The 21262-nt window shown below is 34.7% G+C and overlaps 1 protein-coding gene across 13 annotated transcripts in view; it reads right to left on the reverse strand.

The window, feature by feature from the left end:
- Nucleotides 1-21262, reverse strand: part of LOC127851093 (uncharacterized) — a 64352-nt gene that overhangs the window by 26499 nt on the left and 16591 nt on the right. For all 13 annotated transcript variants that reach the window (XM_052384620.1, XM_052384606.1, XM_052384617.1 and 10 more), the window contains exons 6-12: nucleotides 20867-21146; nucleotides 19009-19134; nucleotides 17790-18010; nucleotides 5655-5805; nucleotides 4892-4994; nucleotides 1890-2024; nucleotides 165-372 (exon numbers count right to left, since the gene is read on the reverse strand). In XM_052384620.1, coding sequence (XP_052240580.1) covers nucleotides 165-372; nucleotides 1890-2024; nucleotides 4892-4994; nucleotides 5655-5805; nucleotides 17790-18010; nucleotides 19009-19134; nucleotides 20867-21146 — 1224 coding nt within the window. The remainder of the gene's footprint in view (nucleotides 1-164; nucleotides 373-1889; nucleotides 2025-4891; nucleotides 4995-5654; nucleotides 5806-17789; nucleotides 18011-19008; nucleotides 19135-20866; nucleotides 21147-21262) is intronic.

Genomic DNA, 21262 nt, shown 5'->3' on the forward strand with positions numbered 1-21262 from the left:
TTTACATACTCTTTGTAGAGGAGACATTTGAGTTTTCTCATAAAATCTAACGGCACATGTTGTGTAAGCCATTAGTTAGAGTGCTCCAGTAAAATTAATCTATGAACCTGTCATAAAGCTCAATATCTGTTGGCTTTAATGCACTGAAAGGTTTCAATACCCACCTCTCTGTTGGCCTGTTCAGTGTCTGATCCCTAACAGCGCTACCGGATCTCTCCCGGGGGGCACTGGGCGGGCGCTCCAGCGGGCTGCTCTTGGGGTGGGCCTGGGTGTACAGGGTCTCACGGGTCAGGTCACGGAACATCTCATCAAAATAGTCCTTGCCCTGACCCAGATTGGTGGGAACTACTTGGACTTGAGATCCAGGCCTCACTGGAACAGAAATAAGGCCAGGTTGACATTATTGTCTTATAAATTATTATTGCTTTCACTATCAGCCACACAGTTATTAAAAATGCCCTCATTATTATTGTCATAATAATCATCATACCAATGCCAAAGAGGTAATAAATATTTTGTTGTTTTCTAAAACAAAGAGCCATTACTCCTGCCAAGTTAAAAAAAGAAACCAAGGGTAGTCATTATCATAGTGGTTAATATATTTTTATTTTATGCTTTCCGGTGGTTTATAGAGAAATATCAGTGAGTTAAAAGTGATAATTTCACTGTTTCAAACAGTGAAAATAATCAGTGAAAATTATCAATAATTTTCACCGTTTACTGTGAAATGACGTCATTATTTTGACGAAATGATGTCATTATCCCAGCAAAATTCTTTAGCTAAACTCTTGAACAATGTATATAAACTGTGAAAATAAGCATAAAATAAAAAGAAAATTTGTTGGATTCGGTGGATTATCGATTTAAATTCACTCTCGATCATAAAAAATCTATATTTTCTATGATCACTAGGTAATTAAAATCGATAATCCACAGAATCCAACAAATATCCTCTATGTAAATTTTCAACACTCAAGAAGCAACTGCTTTACAGCTCTTAAACAAGCGAATGGACCCATTTCCACACCAAAGAATTCTTAAGTGACGAGTAGATTTTAAACTCTAAAGCTGTTTTAAAACCATACGAAACCAATTTACTCATTGAATATTTATTTTCAAAAATCTATGCTTATGGGACTTTTTGAGACTTCAGAGTACCTATGTGTTTGTCTCTATTAATCAACAGACGAATGGACAGAAAGGCATGAGTAATTTTATATGCCCCTGCCCCAAAATAAGGGGGATAACAATTATAATTGCAAATAAGAAAACTATGCACACAAATGGTGACACTTGGATCTCATGTTATCTCAGTCGTTGGTTCACGCACTTCTCAACAAGGCAAAAAGTGTTTAAACCCCTGCTCCGGGCTGCCTGTGGGCTTGGTTTGTGGTCAACATACCTTTCTAGAGTCTAGCAAGTTAAGTACGATGGGAGCTGAGATAAACTCTGGGTCCTCATATAATGCAGTTTCAGTCACAAAAGTACCTCATTAACTTCAAATACATACACAATGGTGACACTGTCATTTGTGACAGAAATTGTTCTGAAACACTTAAGAGTCCAGCTTAATTTAAAATGTTACCAAACAAAGCAAAATATAAATGATCCTCCTCTGGAAAAACATGTTCTAATGCATGTGGGTAAAGTGTCATCACAGATTAGCCTGTGCAGTCTGCACAGGCTAATCAGGATAACATTTTAAGCCTTTACTGAATTTTTGCTAAGAAGAGACTTCCTTTAACAAAATATAGCATAAAAGAGGAAAAGTGTCATCCTTTATTAGCCTGTGTGGACTGCATAGGATAATCTGGGACAACACTTTATGCACAAGCACTTAACCCTGTTTTCCAACAGCTCAAATATGATTTTTAAAGCAGAGATGGTACCTGGTGCAGACTTGGCCCGTGAGATTGGTCCGATGGCCCGAGGGGAGGGGCGGGGTGGGGTCTCCAACTGCAGACGATTCACACTGGGAGTGGTCTCATATGTGTAGCGGGTACCACTGTGGTAGTCTGCCATCACTGAAATGATCCAACGGGGGACAATGATGTTTGCTCTGGTAACCAATATCAGCAAAACTGAGTAATCCATATAGAGCCTCACCCTGGGAAACAGGTGTCATCCCAGATAGGCTGTGAAGTCTGTACAGGGACCACACTCTCTGCTTTTTGGTATTATTTCTTCAAAGGAAATATCTTCTTACAATTAAGTATACTAGGCGGAAAGTGTCGTTACTGATAAGCCTGTGCAGATGGCTATGGTTCATCTAGGACACTTTATGCACATGCATAAATACTGCTTTGGCAGAGCTAGGCATAAATATTTTTTTACAAGCAAAGCCAACAAGTTGGCGTATGACTAGTTTTTGTTAATCTAAATGTGCATCTTAAGAGCAGGTTCTTTTTGTGAATCTCCTCAGCAAGAGGTGCTGAAGGTTTATGAAATGGCCCTCGTACATATTTATTGTATATGAAATCCTAACAAAAGTCCACTTTTCCTGCCCCATGTATAAGTTAGTTTGTCATATTCCTGTCTGAAGTTGCAAATGTGCCAACCATTTAACTGAGCTAAACGGCTGGGAATCATGAATAACAACGGCCGGGAATAAGAAAAAAATAGTATTAAAAATATTATCAGCAACTTATCAAGTAAGATTTTGTGCATCATCAGCACCATAAAGTTGTATATTTTCTCCAATAAAAAATTATGTAGCATTAATTACAGATGACATTTTAAGCAATTGTATTGGGTAAGGCTTTATGGTGCTTAATTTATCAATGAATACATATTTTGAAGGTACACACAGCATTACATCACATTAACCATTATAAAATTGTTTGTTAAAAATAGTGAAGACATTCACAGACATTATAAGTTTATAATGAATTATGTTAATGTATATTTAGAATTTATCCAGAAAAAAAAGAATATTTTACTATTATGAAGGTTACAATATAACTTAAGTCCCAGTCCTTTTCGAGTATTACTTCTTTGATTTTGATATCTTCCAATTAACTTCCAAACACTGAACAGACTTGAAACATTATCATTAAATAAAAATATTACACAGCATTGATTTTTTTTTCAAATTAATTTCATTCAATTCATTGTATACCCATTTCTGGTGGTCTCTAGACTGGTATGTTCAAAATAACCTTTATATTTAAATGGCACACACAATTTTGTTGACATGTGGTCACTTGCTTTGAATTGTTTACTTATACTGTCAACAAAATTTAGAAAATCTAAAATAAAACTTAAAGGCATGGATTTTAACACCTAGGTGTACAATTATCAAACTGTGAACAAACAATCAGATCATTTATAGTTAATAAATCAATACAAATGTTTATAATCTGGATGCGAAGTTCTTTCACTGCGTTTGGAATAATAGGTGTTTCTCATGGATTTGAAAAAAAAAGTAGCAATACGTCTCACACAATGTGGTTATACCATCAATCTATATGCATACCATTGTTATGTTTTAAACGCATTTATCATACAAACTGTTTGATTGAGAAAGAAGTATTAAAATATTTAAATTCAAAATTGAAATTGGTAGACATTCTTATTAAAATTTTAAATGTATACTGTAAATGTATTCAAATTTTTATTTTTATAAATCACACAAGATTTAAAAGGAGTGTATTAAGTAAATACATGCCCAACGCTAGACAGTTGACCAGTAAGTATTTAAACAAACATTTGCTCAATTAAATGGTAAAGTTGTTTTTAACACTAAACAAAAAAAAAATGAACAAAAACATAAAAACGATGGTTGATTTACATACATATGGATTTTATACCCCCACTATGTAATTGGCACTTTTAAATTTAACTTCATAAAAATATTTTTGTTGTTCAATGTTAAAATAAGATTTTTAAAGCCCCGGTCCTAACACAATAACTCAATGACCTTTTAAAGATCATCAGGTCCTATAAAATTATATGATGTTTAAGTCACTGAAAACTGTTTCATTTGTAGAAATGCTTGTAATTATATATGGGCCATGCTCTGTGAAAGGGAGTTTAATGCATGTGCGTAAAAAGTCGTCCAAGCTTAGTCTGTGCAGTTCGCACAGGCTTATCAGGGACGACCCTTTCTGCTTTAATGATATTTTGCGTTTAAATAAAGTCTTCATTTAAAAGAAAAATACCAAGAAGGCAGTAAGTGTCGTCCCTGATTTTGTGGAAAACACTTCATGCACATGCATTAAGCTAGTGTTTCCAAGAACAAGGCTCAAATTAGTTTGCTATGATGGTCTTATGAAGTTAAATTTTCAAACATTTCTTTAAATCAACCTGATAAGATATGTTTCACTGTCTATCTAGATTTTCGTATCTCTTTGTATTTTATTTAAACATAATGAAACAAATACAAAAATTATATTTGGGCCATGCTCTGTGAAAAAGGGAGCTTGATGCATGTGCGTAAAGTGTTGTCCCAGATTAGCCTGTACAGTCAGCACAGGCTAATCAGGGACAACACTTTTTGGCTAAAATAGATTTTTGCTAAGAAGAAACTTTCTTGAAACTAAATTTTCATCAAAGCCAAAAGTGTCATCCCTGATTAGCCTGTGCTGACTGCACAGGCTAATCTGAAAAAAAAAACAAAAAAACTTTAGCACACCCCATTTTTATTTTCATGATATTAAACTTTGTGGATTTGTAAAAAATTTTTTTTAATTGATCTTAAATTTGTGGATTATGTTAAAATGTTGTACATAAAAACTTTGACTGTTGACGTTCACTTAACATGTCATTTTGTTGGTGAGCGGACCCACGAGAATCCACAAAAATTAAACAATATGAATACTATTGGTTCACATTAATCAAGCATAACAGAGTAAATAGATCTGAGAAAATTGATATGGAATCTTTATTATACCAGGTTCCGTGGTTGTTTCTGTCATGGGTACATGCGTAAACAAGGGCTCAGTGTTGGGTATGGGCTCCTGAGAGTAACTCCCTTCTGGCGCTCCAAACCGAGTCTGAAATGGTGTAGAATCAACGAGATCACCTCACATTAAAGGAGCCACAACATTCAAAAATTGGTCTTATGCCTAATCATTACCAGCTTAGCTCCTTCAGCCTGCGCATTGGCACAGTCTGGTCTGGGGCTAGCCTGTCCGCTAATGAGCCAACAAAACCATGCGTGACTTAATTGCAGACACAGTAGTTTCTGACCAGAGTGTGTTATTGCTCAGGCTAGTCTTGTGCTACACTGGCTAAATAACAAACATTTTCGCATGCTGTCACTCACATATTTAATGATAGGTATGAGTCCACCTATGTAAGTTTTAATTACATGGTAATATTTTGCAACATGAACAAATCATATGGAAATATGGAAATATACTTAGACATATATCTTTTCAAATTGTTAATCAAGTTCTGGTCAGATTGGAATGCAACTAGTGCATTTTCTTGGATTGACATGGAAACTGCGGCAAATGCAGCAAACATGTAGAAAAGAAATATTACAAAACTATCAAATATATTGAAAACGAAATATGTTGAAGAAATAACTGATTTCAATTTATCTTCTTCAAAAATTATCTTCTTTTCATAACTGCCATTTTGACACTTTAAAACATTATGTTAGACAGCTCTGCATATAAAAGAAGCAATCATGGATAACATTTTCATACCCTGAGTTCTCCATCATCTCCTGAGTACCCCAGGTTGCCAATGCTACCCATGGAGTATATCCCCTGGGTGCTGACTGGGGGGAGGCCAAACATCCCTGGGGTCGTATAGGAGGGGGCATCTCTAGTGGGCGTGGTTAGTGGTAATTGAAGCCTGAAAATATACAAATATATCGGGGTATTTTTAGGCTCACAAGAAGCTTCCACAGACAGTGTGTACTTCATAACCGGTGCATTGCTGTGCAAAGGGTAAAGTAAGGATTACAAAATAATATGTAAGACAAAAAATGAAAAATATGCAATAACAAGACCCTGAAAGTATAAATTTTAAACAAATGACAATAACTCCTTCAAAAAATGCACTGAAGCACTCGGAGATGATAATTCTGAAAAACTTCTCATAAAATGCCATGTAAAATGTAGGAGGAGTTGCCCACAGTAGCATTATATGAAATTTTATTGGCAAGAAGTGCTAAAAAGTAAATCAAAATTACTCCATCATGAAACCTTTACAATATACCCTGCAGCACTTGGAGATGCAAAATGTAATATGGAGTTGCCAAAAGAAGAGCATAATGGACACACACAAGGACACTGTCCATTTCTATATCTCTAAGCCTTATGGGTAAAAATATAAAGATCCTTATAATCAAAATGAAGTCTGAACATATTGTCCGAACAAAATGGGCAAATAAACATGAAAATAAAGTCAGCAAATGTCAAGGTGCAAGGTTCTTAACAAAAATGTTTTGGACACTTTAACCATGTTGGTCATTTTGTATTGATTAGTTTTTTTTACAGACTCCACTATATTCCATTTTTGTTTTACTTTGGACTTGTGATGATCAATAATGCAACTGCAAAATTTCATATTCCTATCATATAAACTTTCAGTATTTTTGTCAAACAATGTCTAATACAAACAAATGATTAACGCTCATGCATGTTTAAAACATCAACTTCAACAAGACTTGTGACATTGCTATAAATCTTGATGGAATGCTCACGCATACTTTCCAGCATTTTATTGTTTACAAATGTGGATTGGCAGCAAGAAACAGTTGATAAACTGACACATATGCTGGCAACTGAGACTTACAGGGCTTCACAGAAATGGCTTTTAAAACCTCATCATCCATGATCACATTTTTACATGATTTCCAGAACAAATTAATGCTAAACACAAATATCCACAACTTTAATTTTCAGTATTATTTTTTAGATATTCCTTGCTGTGGTTCACATATCTTTATTTAAAGTACTTTAAACTCGTGTTGATACAACACATGACATGGAACCCCCATATGAACAACAACACTCAAATTTGAATTCAACTTTTCTTGTCAAATACTGATATATGCTGATGCCTTACAATGGAAGTCACTTTTCCAAATAGTACTAACTGGATTACGTATTTCAATATCACTACTTTGTGATTCAGCATCATTTGGTTGGCCAAACTTTACCAGAAAAAGTTCAGGTAGATCGATTCTACTACCAAGATATGACTCAGATACTGTTAAGGAAGAATGACCAGCCCCCTGGCGGCCATATTTTTCAACGGACCGTATCCATTATCAAACTCAACTGAGCTATCATTGAGACAAATGTTATGACCAATTTAAATGAAAATTGGACTACAAATGTGACTTCTAGAGTGTTAACAAGGTTTTACTATAGCCATATAAGTAATACTGCCCCCCCCCCTGGCGGCCATGTTTTTCAACAAACCGGAACCATTTTAGAACTCAGTGGAGATATCATTAGAACATTAGTTTCATGAAGACTAAAAAGAGACTTCAAGAGAGTCAACAAGGTTTTACTACAGCCATAAAAGGAAAACCGCCCCGCCCTAGTTGGCAGCCATGTTTTTAACTGACCAGAACTATTTTCGAACTCAGCTGAGATATTATTTGGACAAATGTTCTGACAAAGTTTCATGAAGATTGGACAATTGATGTGACTTTTAGTGTTAACAAGCTTTTTCTTTAATTTGACCTAGTGACCTAGTTTTTTTACATCAAATAAACCAGTTTCAAACTTGACCAAGATATCATTTGTACAAATGTTTGGACCAAGTTTAATGAAGATCAGACAATAAATTTGGTATCTAGAGTGTTAACAAGCAAAAATGTTGACGACCAAGGATGCACAGCGGACGACGCATGACGGACAAAAGGTGATCCCTAAAAGCTCACCATGAGCACGTTGTGCTAAGGTGAGCTAAAAAGGTGGGAAATCCCCACAAACAATGCATTTTGTAATTCATTTACCTGAGCGGTTTAATCACCACCTCATCACCAGGGCAAATATCCCGCCTCAGCCTTAACAACTTTATTACATTGTCCTTTTTAATGAACTTCAAACTGTCACTATACATTAGCAAAGGCAGTTGTTTGTTCTTCTCCTTCATGACTTCCTTTTACTTTCAACCTTTGATCAACACAAGAGAAAAGTATGTTCTTTTCAAGTAAGCCAGTTATTCACTTGACAAGTGGACCAAGCTGCACAGCAAAAGCTTTTCTCTAAACAAACAATTTCCATATGCACTTAAAATTCCGTCCAACACATGTATTCTACTTCAAACTACAAATCATTTCATTCTTAGATGCCTATGATTTATATATCCAACTGAAAGACGGTACATTCATTTATTCATGACAACCAGCTAATTGTCAATCTTTCTCGCTCCATTCACTCTGTCTCTGAATTCATTGATTTCCATTTATCCCATTTGTTGATTTGTTTCATCACCAATAAATAGAATTGTTTGTTGTCTGTTAAATATATAATCTGTTTTCCATTTAGTATATTCCGCCGAAAACATTATCGACAATCATTTGGAAAAATGACTCTTATAAATTGTTATCTATTAGCATAACTGCAGATTTAATTTATAAAATCAATATATCCTAAAGAAAGGCACATTAGGTTGCTCTCTACAATGGCTCTCAATGCCCGTTAATTCTTAATTTGGATCATAATGAGGCTGCTATTTATGAACTTCTCAAATTTCAGAATTGATTAACATCTAAAATAGACTTGGATTATAGTCCAGTGATCGATCATAGTCAACACACTACAGATGCGTTTATAAATATAACAAAATGTAATTTACAAACTTAAGATTAAATAAATATGTAAAAGACTAAACCAAATAACTTTTTTTACCGAACACAAAATGTCTATAAAGACATCTTAAAATACAGTACACTATTTAAATAAACAATAATAATTTTATCCATAAATTAAAAATACAAACACAGAATACATTAAATATAACATAAAGCATAGCATTCACTTCAAACAGATCAACATATGATTTTTTTTCCTGATTCAATGTCTTTCGTTACCACAACACAAACTTTAAACCTTCCAATAAAAACAGCACTTAATGTGCACCATTTAAAATGCTAATTTTCAACCGCACATTTATCATGTTTTCACAAACAAACATATACTTTATACTGTTTGTAACATTATGTTACTTATTTTGCTTAAGAAGCTACTCTTTGGTGTCAAACTTTATGTGTACCACTCAATAGTATTAAAACTAATACACAAATCTTGGCAAAGGATTAACTGACAGCAGTGTTGAAATAACCTCTGGATAAAAAATTCAGCTTACTTGTATTGGATTTAAGTTAATTGAACAGATTGTATCGCTCTATATAAGAAGTCAGTATAATTATGAATTTAATTGCTGATGTTATTAAGGAGAAAAATGGCCCTTAGTTCTAAAGTCTGTCTGACTATATTGAATTTCAACATTTAAGGCTTTTTTTGTTCCCATGTTAATTTTGTTCATATTTTCATAATGAAGACACAATTTTTATGACCATTTATAAAATATAAAATTCAATAAAACGGTTTAAATCACCAATATATAGTTATCTTATTTCACCCCACTTAATAAAAGACAAACTTGTGCAACGTAAGCAATTATGTTCATAAGTGCAAACTTTATTATGCTTGAAGAAATTTGCATAACACTGATCAATATTTCAAGCAACAAAATCAAAAACCTAAAATCTTGCATATCCCCAGAGAACAATAAATTAAACCTGCACACTTGATAGTTGTTTTACTAGAGGAAGTTTTCATAAACTACTGCTTTAAAATACAGACACTTTGTTGGGCAGACTTGATGAATTTGCACTTAAAGTAAAAGCATTTTAACAAGAAGCTGTCAAAGACATTGAGTGTATTGTCACTATTCCATGCCATTTTTATTAATATGGTTCAGATGGAATTTTAGAATGATATTTTATATTAACAACAACACTGCTATCAGAAGGCCCTGGCATTATATTACTTTAAACAAAGGACAAAAAAACACCTATAAAATCAACTCAATTGTGAACCTTGAAAACATAGGAGGATTTGTGCACAGGAGCTTTTAATGTAATTTTAAAAAAGGACAATAACTCATTAACAAAAAAAAGCAATCATGAAATTTTGTAACTTGCAATGTAGCTCTTGGAGATAATTATTTTGCAAAACTTTGAAAAAAATTATACGTATTTTTAGGAGTTGCTCACAGAATCTTTTACATTTAATTTAAACATTATATAGGCGATATTTCCTTCTAAATAACTTAATGGAAAAACCTAAATGACAATAGGTGTTTGTAAATAATCATAGTTTTAAAGCGTAATGAAAATCTCATGTAAAATGTAAAAAGAGTTGTGCACAGAAGTATGTGACATGCAGACACAGGAACACATGAACAAATGCATGGACAAATGATGGCAATAATTCTATATAGTTTTCTTTTTGACGTGTGATAATAATGTTTGTATTGAAAGCATTACAGCAATAGCAGTGCTCCAGCTAGGTCTAAATGGAAGGGCGCCCCGCCCTGCCCTTCTGAAGCCCTGCCCTGCCCTTTTGAGGCCCCGCTCTGCTCTTCCGAGGCCCCGATTTTTTAAAAACATATTATAATTTATTAACCTCTTATTACATTGTAATTAATTTATTCCTAATTGTAGACATTATATTTGTATGGTTTAATAATAATGGAAATAACATATATTCTAACAATTATTAATAACACAAAAATATGCTGGGAACATTCCAGATACGACCCCGCACTCCAAAGTGCCCTTTTGACAAAATACTGCACGTCAAAGGTGCTCTTTTGACAAAATACCCACCCCCTGCCCTTTTAAAATCCAAGCTTGAGCACTTGATAGTGTTTCTTGTATAAATGTTACATTTTCCTTAATGAATTAATATTGTGAGATTTATTTTTGTAAAAATGGAACACATATTAAGCAGACACATCAATGTCACAATATTGATCACAGAACAAAAGCATTTTTCCTTTCCAGAAGACATCAGTGCTATAAAAATGTAAATATTGGCAAAACATGGCAACTTATTCACTACACTTTGCAAAAAGTGTTCTAAATTCATTAAAACAACACCAGTTGTCATGAAGGGAAAAAACTCTGAAACATGTCTGGGTAGTTATCTTTCCAATTTATTAGTAAGAATTTTTCTGTTCTCTGGCATCTTTGATGCTGGTAATCTAAATAACTTTAAAGTTGTAAGATTTCACTCAAGTAAACCTCTAATTGAGCCTGATTAAGGTTTTTCCTTTTATTAAACATTTAACCCTTTGCATGCTGGGTAATTTGTCGTCTGCTTGAATGTCGTCTGCTGAATTTCTTAAATCAGCTTTTTCTTCGAATTTTTTTCAAAGAATCAGAATAGCAAACAGTTTGGATCCTGATGAGATGCCACATTCTGTGGCGTCTCATGCCACATTCTGTGGCGTCTCACGCCACGTTCTGTGGCGTCTCATCTGGATACAAACTGTTTGCAAAGGCCTTCAAAGAGTTAAAGCAAGACTGTTACTTTGTATTCCGGTAACCAAACTCAAACAACCCACATAATTTGCCACTTGTGTACACAATGAATGCAACATTTGTCAAACATGATTATGGAATACTGTTTTAAGATTTTTAGAGAAAGATGGCTGCCGGTTAGAAATATTGAATCTGATCAAGATACACACTACATCTCCTTCAGAATATGAAGAAGTTTCATATAAGTTGAATAAAAAAATAAAGATGTTTGAAAGACTAACTTTTATTCAAGAATTTTATCCATGCAACCAGTGCTACATGTACTTCTTTTTTTGATATGAAGCACGAGAAGTTTCATGTAATTGAAACAAAAATAGAAGAAGTAGATCAAACAACAACATATGCTAGCAGCCGAAAATACCAACCAACCAATCAACAAATAGTCCAACAATATCATGATGACTCTAGTATACGTCACATAAAACTTTGTGTTATCAATGGGCATAATAATTTAACTATTAAAATTGCACATATGAAGTTGTAACAGGAACATTACCATAATATGATAGTTAGACGGTTTGGTAGATAGATAGATTTATTAGATAGATTTATTTCAACATAAAATGCATAGATTAACATGGCAGCATGTTATATACACACAATAAGTAATAAAAAACAACCTGCATGTATAAACAAAGCCATGTCAATCAACATTATACGTTAAGGATTGCACAATAAAGGGTTTGTAATTAAACCCTTATTTCCATTGTGGTCCTTTAGTTATAATATTGTATGACATAGGAGACAACGTTTTATATCACAGTATATAGTAATATCACAGTGAATAATAATGAAAGACATGTAACATATTTAAGTTACACTAACCTAAATGCATAGAATATATTCTGATAAGTTCTAGACTAGACAATTATTAAGAAGTTATCACAATTTAAGTGTTTAAAAATTAACATAAAATTATTTGCCAAGCTAAAGAATAATCATACAGCAACTAGATAAGACACAATAAATCTATCTATATTGACATTCAAGTTAAATCAACAGTAAAAAATCTTAAAGAGATGCACATTAAAAATCTATCTGGCTTAAAAAATGCTCCCTAACACTGTGTTTAAAAGATGGAATACTTTTGGCATCTCTGATATGCTGAGGAAGAGAGTTCCAGAGAGTACACCCATTGAAAGCAAATGACTTTTTGCCAGAACCCTTGACCCTTGGAATGGCAAACCTATTGCAATCATGCATGTTTAGATCAGTATTAGGAGAGTCTGACTGTGTTCTAACTCTGAACCTAGTATTCTTATTGTGAATATTACTGACTGGAGTAAAATTATCTTCCATATATAGCGGAGCCAACTTAGAGCTTATTTTAAAAACATGACAAAGTGTGATCTGGTTTACTCGACTTTCAATAGGCAACCAGTTAAGTATAGTAAAATGTTTTTACCTATGTGAGACCTAGGATGCACATTTAATATGAACATGATAAGTTTATTTTGGGTGACCTGTAACTTGTTTTTTAACATTTGAGTTAAACCAGTGTACCAAACAGAGCAACTGAAGTCAAAGTGGCACTGAATTAAAGACACGACTAGAAGCCTTCTAGTATCTGTGGATAAAAATTCCTTTTTTCGATATAAAAACTTTAACCTTGCATTGGCCTTCTTGATGACTGACTCTGCCATAGAAGTAAAAGACAAATTTTGATCAATTGTAACCCCTAAATACTTGACTGATGATGTAGATGAAATGGGTGTTCCATCACATGAAATATTTAGAAAGGATTGTGACCTGAGTTTCTGCCGTGAACCAAACAGAATTGATTCGGTCTTACCTAGGTGCAATGACAGTTTGTTGTCAATTAACCATTCACTGACTGGTAATACAAATGTAATTGAATTTAAAAAAAAATAGACTGACTTAAACATCCTTAGTGGTTGGGGAGGATTTGTAACCTGGCATTATTTTTAAAATAATTATAACTAGACTTTGTTACAGACATGACAAATACCCCCACATGCTGCATTGACACAGAATATTTTTCATGTTGTCTTCACAAAAAACAGCGGACACCATGCTCAATGTTTAAAACATACTAAGTGTCCCAGTGACCTAGTTTTTGACCCGGCATGGCCCATGTTCAAACTTGACCTACACATCATCTAGATACAACTTCTGACCAAGTATAGTGAAGATCGGACGAAAACTACTTGAATTAGAGAGCGGACACCATGCTGAATGTGTAAAACATACTAAGTGACCCCGTGACCTAGTTTTTTATCTGGTATAGCCCATGTTTGACCTTAAGATCATCTAGATAAAACTTCTGACAAAGTTTGGTGAAGATAGGATGAAAACTACTTGAATTAGAGAGAGGACACCATGCTGATTGTTAAAAAAGGCAAAAAGAGTAACCCTGTGACCTAGTTTTTTGCCCGGCATGGCCCATGTTCAAACTTGACGTAGAGATCATCTAGATACAACATCTGACCATGTTTGGTGAAGATCGGATGAAAATAACTTGAACAAGAGCACTGACTTGCGGGTGCAGACCGCTCATCTATTTTCTTTTTAAAGGTGAAGGGACTCTCATTTTCAATCACAAAGGAGGGAGGGGTGCAGTGAAGAGGGGTGTATAGTGTGGGGGTGTGGACATTTTTAACATTATTTTCCAAAAATGCGGAAAAAAATGAAAAAAAAAAAAAATTGGGTTCTTGGGTACGATGGTTGGACGGTATTTCAAACATAAAATAATAAAAATAAATATTTGTGTTTTTTAACCGTTTAAAAAAAAATAAAAATGGGGGGGGTGGGGTGGGGTGGGTATAGTGTGAGGGTGTGGTGGTCATTTGTGAGATGATCTTAACAAAAAAAAAAATTAGGGGGGGGGGGGGATTCGGGTGGGGGGAGGGGGGGTGGGGGGGATTCTTGGGTGCGATGGTTGGACGGTATTTCTAACATAAAATAATAAAAATAAATATTTGTTTTTTTTAACTGTTTAAAAAAAAAAATTTGGGGGGGGGGGGTGAGGTGGGTGGGTGGGGGGGGGGGTTAAAGTGTGAGGGTGGTGGTGGTCATTTGTGAGATGATCTTTAAAAAAAAAAAAAAATTAGGGGGAGGGATTCGGGGGGGGGGGGGGGGAGGGCACGGAGGATGGGGTTTGGGTGGAGTCTATTGTGGTATGTCAGGTAAGAGTAGTATTGTCAAAGTATCAATCAAATCTAATCATAAATAAAGAAGTTATGGCAATTTTAGCAAAATTTAATAATTTGACCTTGAGAGTCAAGGTCATTCAAAGGTCAAGGTAACATTCAACTTGCCAGGTACAGTAACCTCATGATAGCATGAAAGTATTTGAAGTTTAAAAGCAATAGCCTTGATACTTAAGAAGTAAAGTGGATCGAAACACAAAATTTAACCATATATTCAAAGTTACTAATTCAAAAATAGGCCATAATTCCGTAAAAATGACAACCAGAGTTATGCAACTTGTCCTTTTACTGTACCCTTATGATAGTTTGCGAGTGTTCCAAGTTTGAAAGCAATATCTATGATACTTTAGGGGTAAAGTGGACCAAAACACAAAACTAAACCAAATTTTCAATTTCTTAGGAAAAAAAGGGCACATAATTCCGTCAAAATGCCAGTCAGAGTTACATAATTTTGCCTGCACAGTCCCCTCATGATAGTTAATAAGTGTTGCAAGTATGAAAGCAATAGCTTTGATACTGTAGGAATAAAGTGGACCTAAACACAAAACTTAACCAAATTTTCAATTTTCTAAGTATAAAAAGGGCACATAATTCTGTCAAAATGCCAGTCAGAGTTACATTACTTTGCCTGCACAGTCCCCTTATGATAGTAAGTGTTGCAAGTATGAAAGCAATAGCTTTGATACTTATGAAAAATGGACCTAAACACAAAACTTAACCAAAATTTTCAATCTTCTAAGTATAAAAAGGGCACATAATTCTGTCAAAATGCATGCCAGAGTTATCTTACTTGGCCTGCCCAGTCCCCTCATGATAGTAAGTAAGTGCACCAAGTTTGAATGCAATAGCATTGATACTTTCTGAGAAAAGTGGACCTAAACGCAAAACCTAACCAAAATTTTCAATTTTCTAAGTATAAAAAGGGCACATAATTCTGTCAAAATGCATGCCAGAGTTATCTAACTTTGCCTGCCCAGTCCTCTCATGATAGTTAGTAAGTGTACCAAGTTTGAATGCAATAGCATTGATACTTTCTGAGAAAAGTGGACCTTACCGCAAAACTTAACCGGACGCCAACGCCGACGCCGACGCAGACGCCGACGCCAAGGTGATGACAATAGCTCATAATTTTTTTTCAAAAAATATATGAGCTAACTAGAGAGCGGACACGTTATACGGACCGACAAACAAGTTCACTCCTATCAACCCCTTCTAAACTTCATTTGTGGGGGTATAATAATGTAAGCTTTTCACTGTTGCTAAAGTAAGAGTAATGGAAATTTTCCAACATCACTAATTAAATATAATATTTTCATATTGATAGAATACTTATTGTTTATGCTCAGTCTGTGTATAGACAGTACATGAAAATGGTGGAAAAAAAAGATTTGATCTTTTAATTCAGACAATTACATGTATTCCGAAACACATTCCTCAATGTTCACTCTTCAGTGAATGTGAGAGACTAAAACTTGCAGGAAGCACCTGCCATGCCTGGACATATAAATGGGCGTATTGTGTTCATTTCCCATGTCTGCTAGGACCATAATTTTTTATTAAAATGACAGTTTCACCGAGCTGCAACCTCTGCTAGTGTCACTGTTGTTGTTAGAATAAACAGAGACAGGGCATTCCAAGGTGAGCAGGGATGCTCCAAATAAGGCATAAGTTATAATTAGATCTGATGTTTAGGGGCCATTCTTGAACGTCGATTGGTCAGAATTCATGCATATTAATTATTTGAATTTCTATTGCAAGTCGCCCAAATCTTCAGTGTACTTAGAACCTTGAAACAATTAGGTTAGTTACTCATGTGCTAGTAGACTCTGAAACTAGTGGGTCTGGCATGACTGTTAATCATTCTTGGGGACCACAGATAGCAATATGCAGTAAGTAATATTTTTTGTTACCTCATAATTGTCAGTTTTATGAGAGAACTAATTTTTCCGTATCAATAGTATTTCCTAATATTTTATTAGTAAATATTTGATATCTTAATAAGATTAGATTTTTTGGTAAAGGGCAGGAAAACCACACATAATGTTATATGTTAATTGATTGATTGTATAAGTGTGATCTGTATGAATGTACAATTATGTATTCATGAGATATTGTTTGTATCATGACCTACACAACCTTTGTTGAATCATGTATTTTATATAATGCAAGCGTCTGATTGAATGTTGTATTATGTCTAGGTAACTTTGTTATTTACAGATGACTGTCTTCGAGTCTTAACGTCTTAACATCTTCTTCTTCTGCACGTCATTTAACATCTGTTGGCGTCAATCAATAAAGATAAGAATTTTATTATACAATACGCGTGTGTTGCTTTGTCTTCTAAGCCCCCAAAAAGTGATCGCGTCAAGAGTTGTGTCTCTACACTCCGTGGCACAGTTATTGCATAATTTAAAGATACTGCGAAAGGAACTTGACAATTATCGCATAGAGTTACTGCGTAACCTCATTTCCTACAGTTATTGCATAATTCAAAGTTACTGCGAAAGGAACTTGACAATTATCGCATAGAAAGAGTTACTGCGTTACCTCGTTTCCTACACTGAATGCTCTACATAAAACATATACCACTTTCATAAACAAGAAACGCGGTATTGCAACAAAACCAAGTTCTACACCCTTAATAATTGTGCAATCCGAAGCTTGGCCATGCATTCTTTTTGTAACATAAAGTTTCATCAAAATTGCTAATGCAAAATGAATTTATTGACGGGAATGCACATAATGTTGAATGCTACCTAACCAATCAACCAACTGCATATCTGCTGTTTGCAAATCTAAAAACAAGGCCAAGATATTTTGAATGTTCTGAAGTCTGCTTTAATAAGATTTATCACTTTTTTCAAATAAAAATGGGGTGAATACATATTTCATAATACAAACATGACAAACTAAAAACTAAAATACACAATTACAAAATACTTTTTATAGAACGAAATAAACTGTAAAAACTATTTACAACTCCACACAATCAGTCACATATGCCAATTATTTTTAAAACCGACTCAAGAATTTTCTAAAAATTAGATTCATGATTTTCATAGGAACTTCAATCAAAGCGTGATTTACAAACCCACCTCTTTTCCTCCTCCTCAAGTAGCATCTTCATTGCCTCAATCTCGGCCTTGAGTGGAATGTGGAGCTCACGTTCCTCACTCGCCTCCCGCATCTTGGAGAACACAAGCTCCTGCATGTCTCGGACTTTGGCCTCCATTTCATGCAGCTGCTCACTGGCTCGCGTCCTTTCCTGCTGAATCATGGACTCCACCGTCTGACGCTGGTGCTCAAGGGTCATGATCTACAAGGGGAAGCACCTCTACAGTGTAATGGCCTACAACTCTCTGTATTAGTGGCTAATGGCTTATATTATAACAATATCTACAAGAAGTCAATAACTCTCTGAATTAAATGCCATTGTCTACAAGGGGCAAACAACTCACTGTATCAGTTGTCATTATCCACAAGGGTTAAACAACACTCTGTATTATATGTCACGATCTACACTGGGCAAATAACTCTCTGTAATAGTGCTCATATCTAAAAGGGGGCAAAAAACTCATTGTATTGTATTATTTGTCATGATCTACAAGGGGCAGACAACTCTCTGTAGAAGTTGTCATGATATATAATGGGCAGACAAATCTCTCTGTATAAGTTGTCATGATCTACAAGGGGCAAATAACTCTCTTTATTAGTGAACAATAGTTTATACTGTAAGTCGTGTATAACAGTAAATAATTCATTTAATTGTTGACAGTTAACCTTTTCATACTTCTCCTTGATTATTGTAAATTGTTGTAAGTCGAAGGAAGAGACAATTTTGTGATACCAAAAATCCAGGTAAGATACTCTACTTCTTTTAGAAGAGACCCCTTGATTCTTTCACAAGTTCAGTTTCTCATACTGATACACATTAGATCTTCATGGGTTTCTTACCATTTCATCTATAGATGGGTGGAAATAAACTGTCAGCATTTCAAAATTTCTACAGCCAATGCCAAGAATTGAATGGTAATCAAACAACTTAACCTTTTGTTGCTAGGATACACATTTTGAGCTTGCTGTCCCTTAAAAAATTGAATTAAATTAATAGGTTTAAGTTTCAAGGCTACATTTCAAACCCAGATACTGATGAACAGCAAACAGCATAAAGCATGAACAGACTGGGAGAAACTTGCAGGCTGTTCTGGTTTTATGCTGGTTTCAAAAAGGCATTTTCATCTTGCTTCTGAGTGGGAAAGAGTTGTGCGCCTTTACTTCCTTGCTTCTGAGTGGGAAAGAGTTGTGCCCCCTTACCTGGCCCTCCAGGTTCCTGATCCTTGCCTGTAGCTCGCCCATCTGTCCCTGCAGTTTGGACTTGTCCTGACTAAGTCTCTCTATAGTGTGGGCGTCATTGTCCATTTGGCATTTCAAGGCACCAATCTACAGAAACAGATGGATGGAATATCAGCTTGCAACAAGGCATGTTCTAAAGATAAAGTTGAAATATTTATATTAACTACTGCTGTAAACCCTTAATGGAAACAATGATGACTTTTATGAATTAAGGCTATTATTAAAACAAATAATCTGAGCAATTTTCATGAAGGGTTGGCAATAAATGTGGCCTCTGGAGTGTTCACAAGCTTTTCCTACAATTTTTACCCCTCCTGACCTAGTTTTGAACTTAAGTAAGATATCAGATGGACAAATGTCCTCAACAAGTTTCATAAAGATTCTGCAATAAATGTGGCCTCTAGAGTGTTCACAAACTTTTTCTTTAGTTTGACCAGGCAACCTAGTTCTTGACCCAGCTACAAACTCTGTAAAGATATCATAAGAACATATGTTCAGACCAAGTGACAAAAATATTGAGCAATAAATTAAGGATCTAGAGAGTTCACAAGATTTTTCTTTATTTTGACCTATTGACAGAGTTTTTGATCCCACATGACAAAATGTGGAACTAAAAAAAAAGCATGTTCGCACTAAGTTCCATGAATCCGGTATAAAAATAATAATAATAATGAAGGTTGTGCAAAAACATGTTGCTTCAATAGTGTTCAAATATTTTTCTTTGATTTGATCTAATGACCTTGTTTCTGACCCAACATAACCCAGTTTAAATATCTCGGTCAAGATATCATTCGAAAAATGCTCCAACAAAAGTAAAATAAATATACGGCAATAAATGTGGTCTCCAAATTGACCTCAAGGTTAATGTTGACCATGGATAACAGATGAGTGATGACAGATGACAAACAACAGACAAATGGTGATCCAGTTTTGCTCAGGTGAGCTTAAAATGAATTGTGATTCCAGAATTGTTCTAAAGGTTTCATTATAGCTATATAATTATAACGGCCTAGCCTATGACTGCCATGTTTTTCAACTGACTGCAAAAATTTGCCAACTCTGGTGGGACATGAATAAAACAAACGTTCTGAACTAGTTTCATTATGATTTGACAAAATATATGAATTGCAGAGTGTTCACAAGCTTTTTCGTTCATTTGACCTAATGATAAATATTTTTTCTCTAGATGACCGGATTTCAAGATATTAGGACAAATGTCCTGACCAAGTCTCATAAATCTTGGGCTCAAAATAAGGTGTTTTCAGTGTTCATAAGAAAAATGTCAATGACAGACAACAGACAACACACAACACAAACAACAGACGAAAGGTGATCACAAAAGCTCACCATGGGCAAGCTGCGCTCTGGTGAGCTAAAAAAAAGAGACAAAAGAACCAAAAGTATCCAATTAAAATCAATGTATACAATTTCAAATCAAAACATGTTCAATTGTATAATCTTAACTAAATTCAGAGATTGAAAGATTTTTTGATGGTGAGAATGGAAAAAAGTATGTTAAAGACATGTTTAGCTCCATTGGATTTGAAATGACTGCAGTAAATTATTGCTTTAAAAAATCTTAAATATGGCTCCCTAACTCCTAAGATTGTTTCTGTTTTCTTTAAACCTACTATTCATTTATCACCAACAAATCAGCAAATTTCAAATGATATGTCCTTCCAGTGATTGGGCCCATTACCTTTTTTTTTTACAGAATCTTCATTACATTTTTATTTCAGAGAAAATACAATCTTTTGCAAACATCAATTAAACCTAAAAAAACCTATACAAAAAGCCAACTCAACACTGCAATTCTTACGTTTCTATTGTACTTTTCCTCTGACTCCAGCTGATATCTCTTGAACTCGATCTCTGCTTGTTCTCGAACCTGCTTCAACACATCCGGGATAGCCATGTCGTTTTTAGTGTTTGCGTTGATTCGAGACTCAAGACTAATTATCATCGCCTGACTTTGTTCGAGTCTCTCGCGTATCTCAACCATTTGCTGCACGTGGACCTGTTCGTTGAACTCGAGTTTCTTCCGTAGAATGTGGCACTGGTCCTCAGCCTCTGTGCGTAGAAGAGATTCCTGCTCCTGTCTGATATAGACGTTGATGATAGCAATAATTCAGTGTTTTTTTTTGTTTGTTATTTTTTAAAGATATATTTCAGCCATATAATTTAGTGTGTTTTTTATAGATTGTTTCTACTTTCA

Source organism: Dreissena polymorpha, chromosome 1 (assembly GCF_020536995.1).
Source record: "Dreissena polymorpha isolate Duluth1 chromosome 1, UMN_Dpol_1.0, whole genome shotgun sequence".
NCBI lineage: Eukaryota > Metazoa > Mollusca > Bivalvia > Myida > Dreissenidae > Dreissena > Dreissena polymorpha.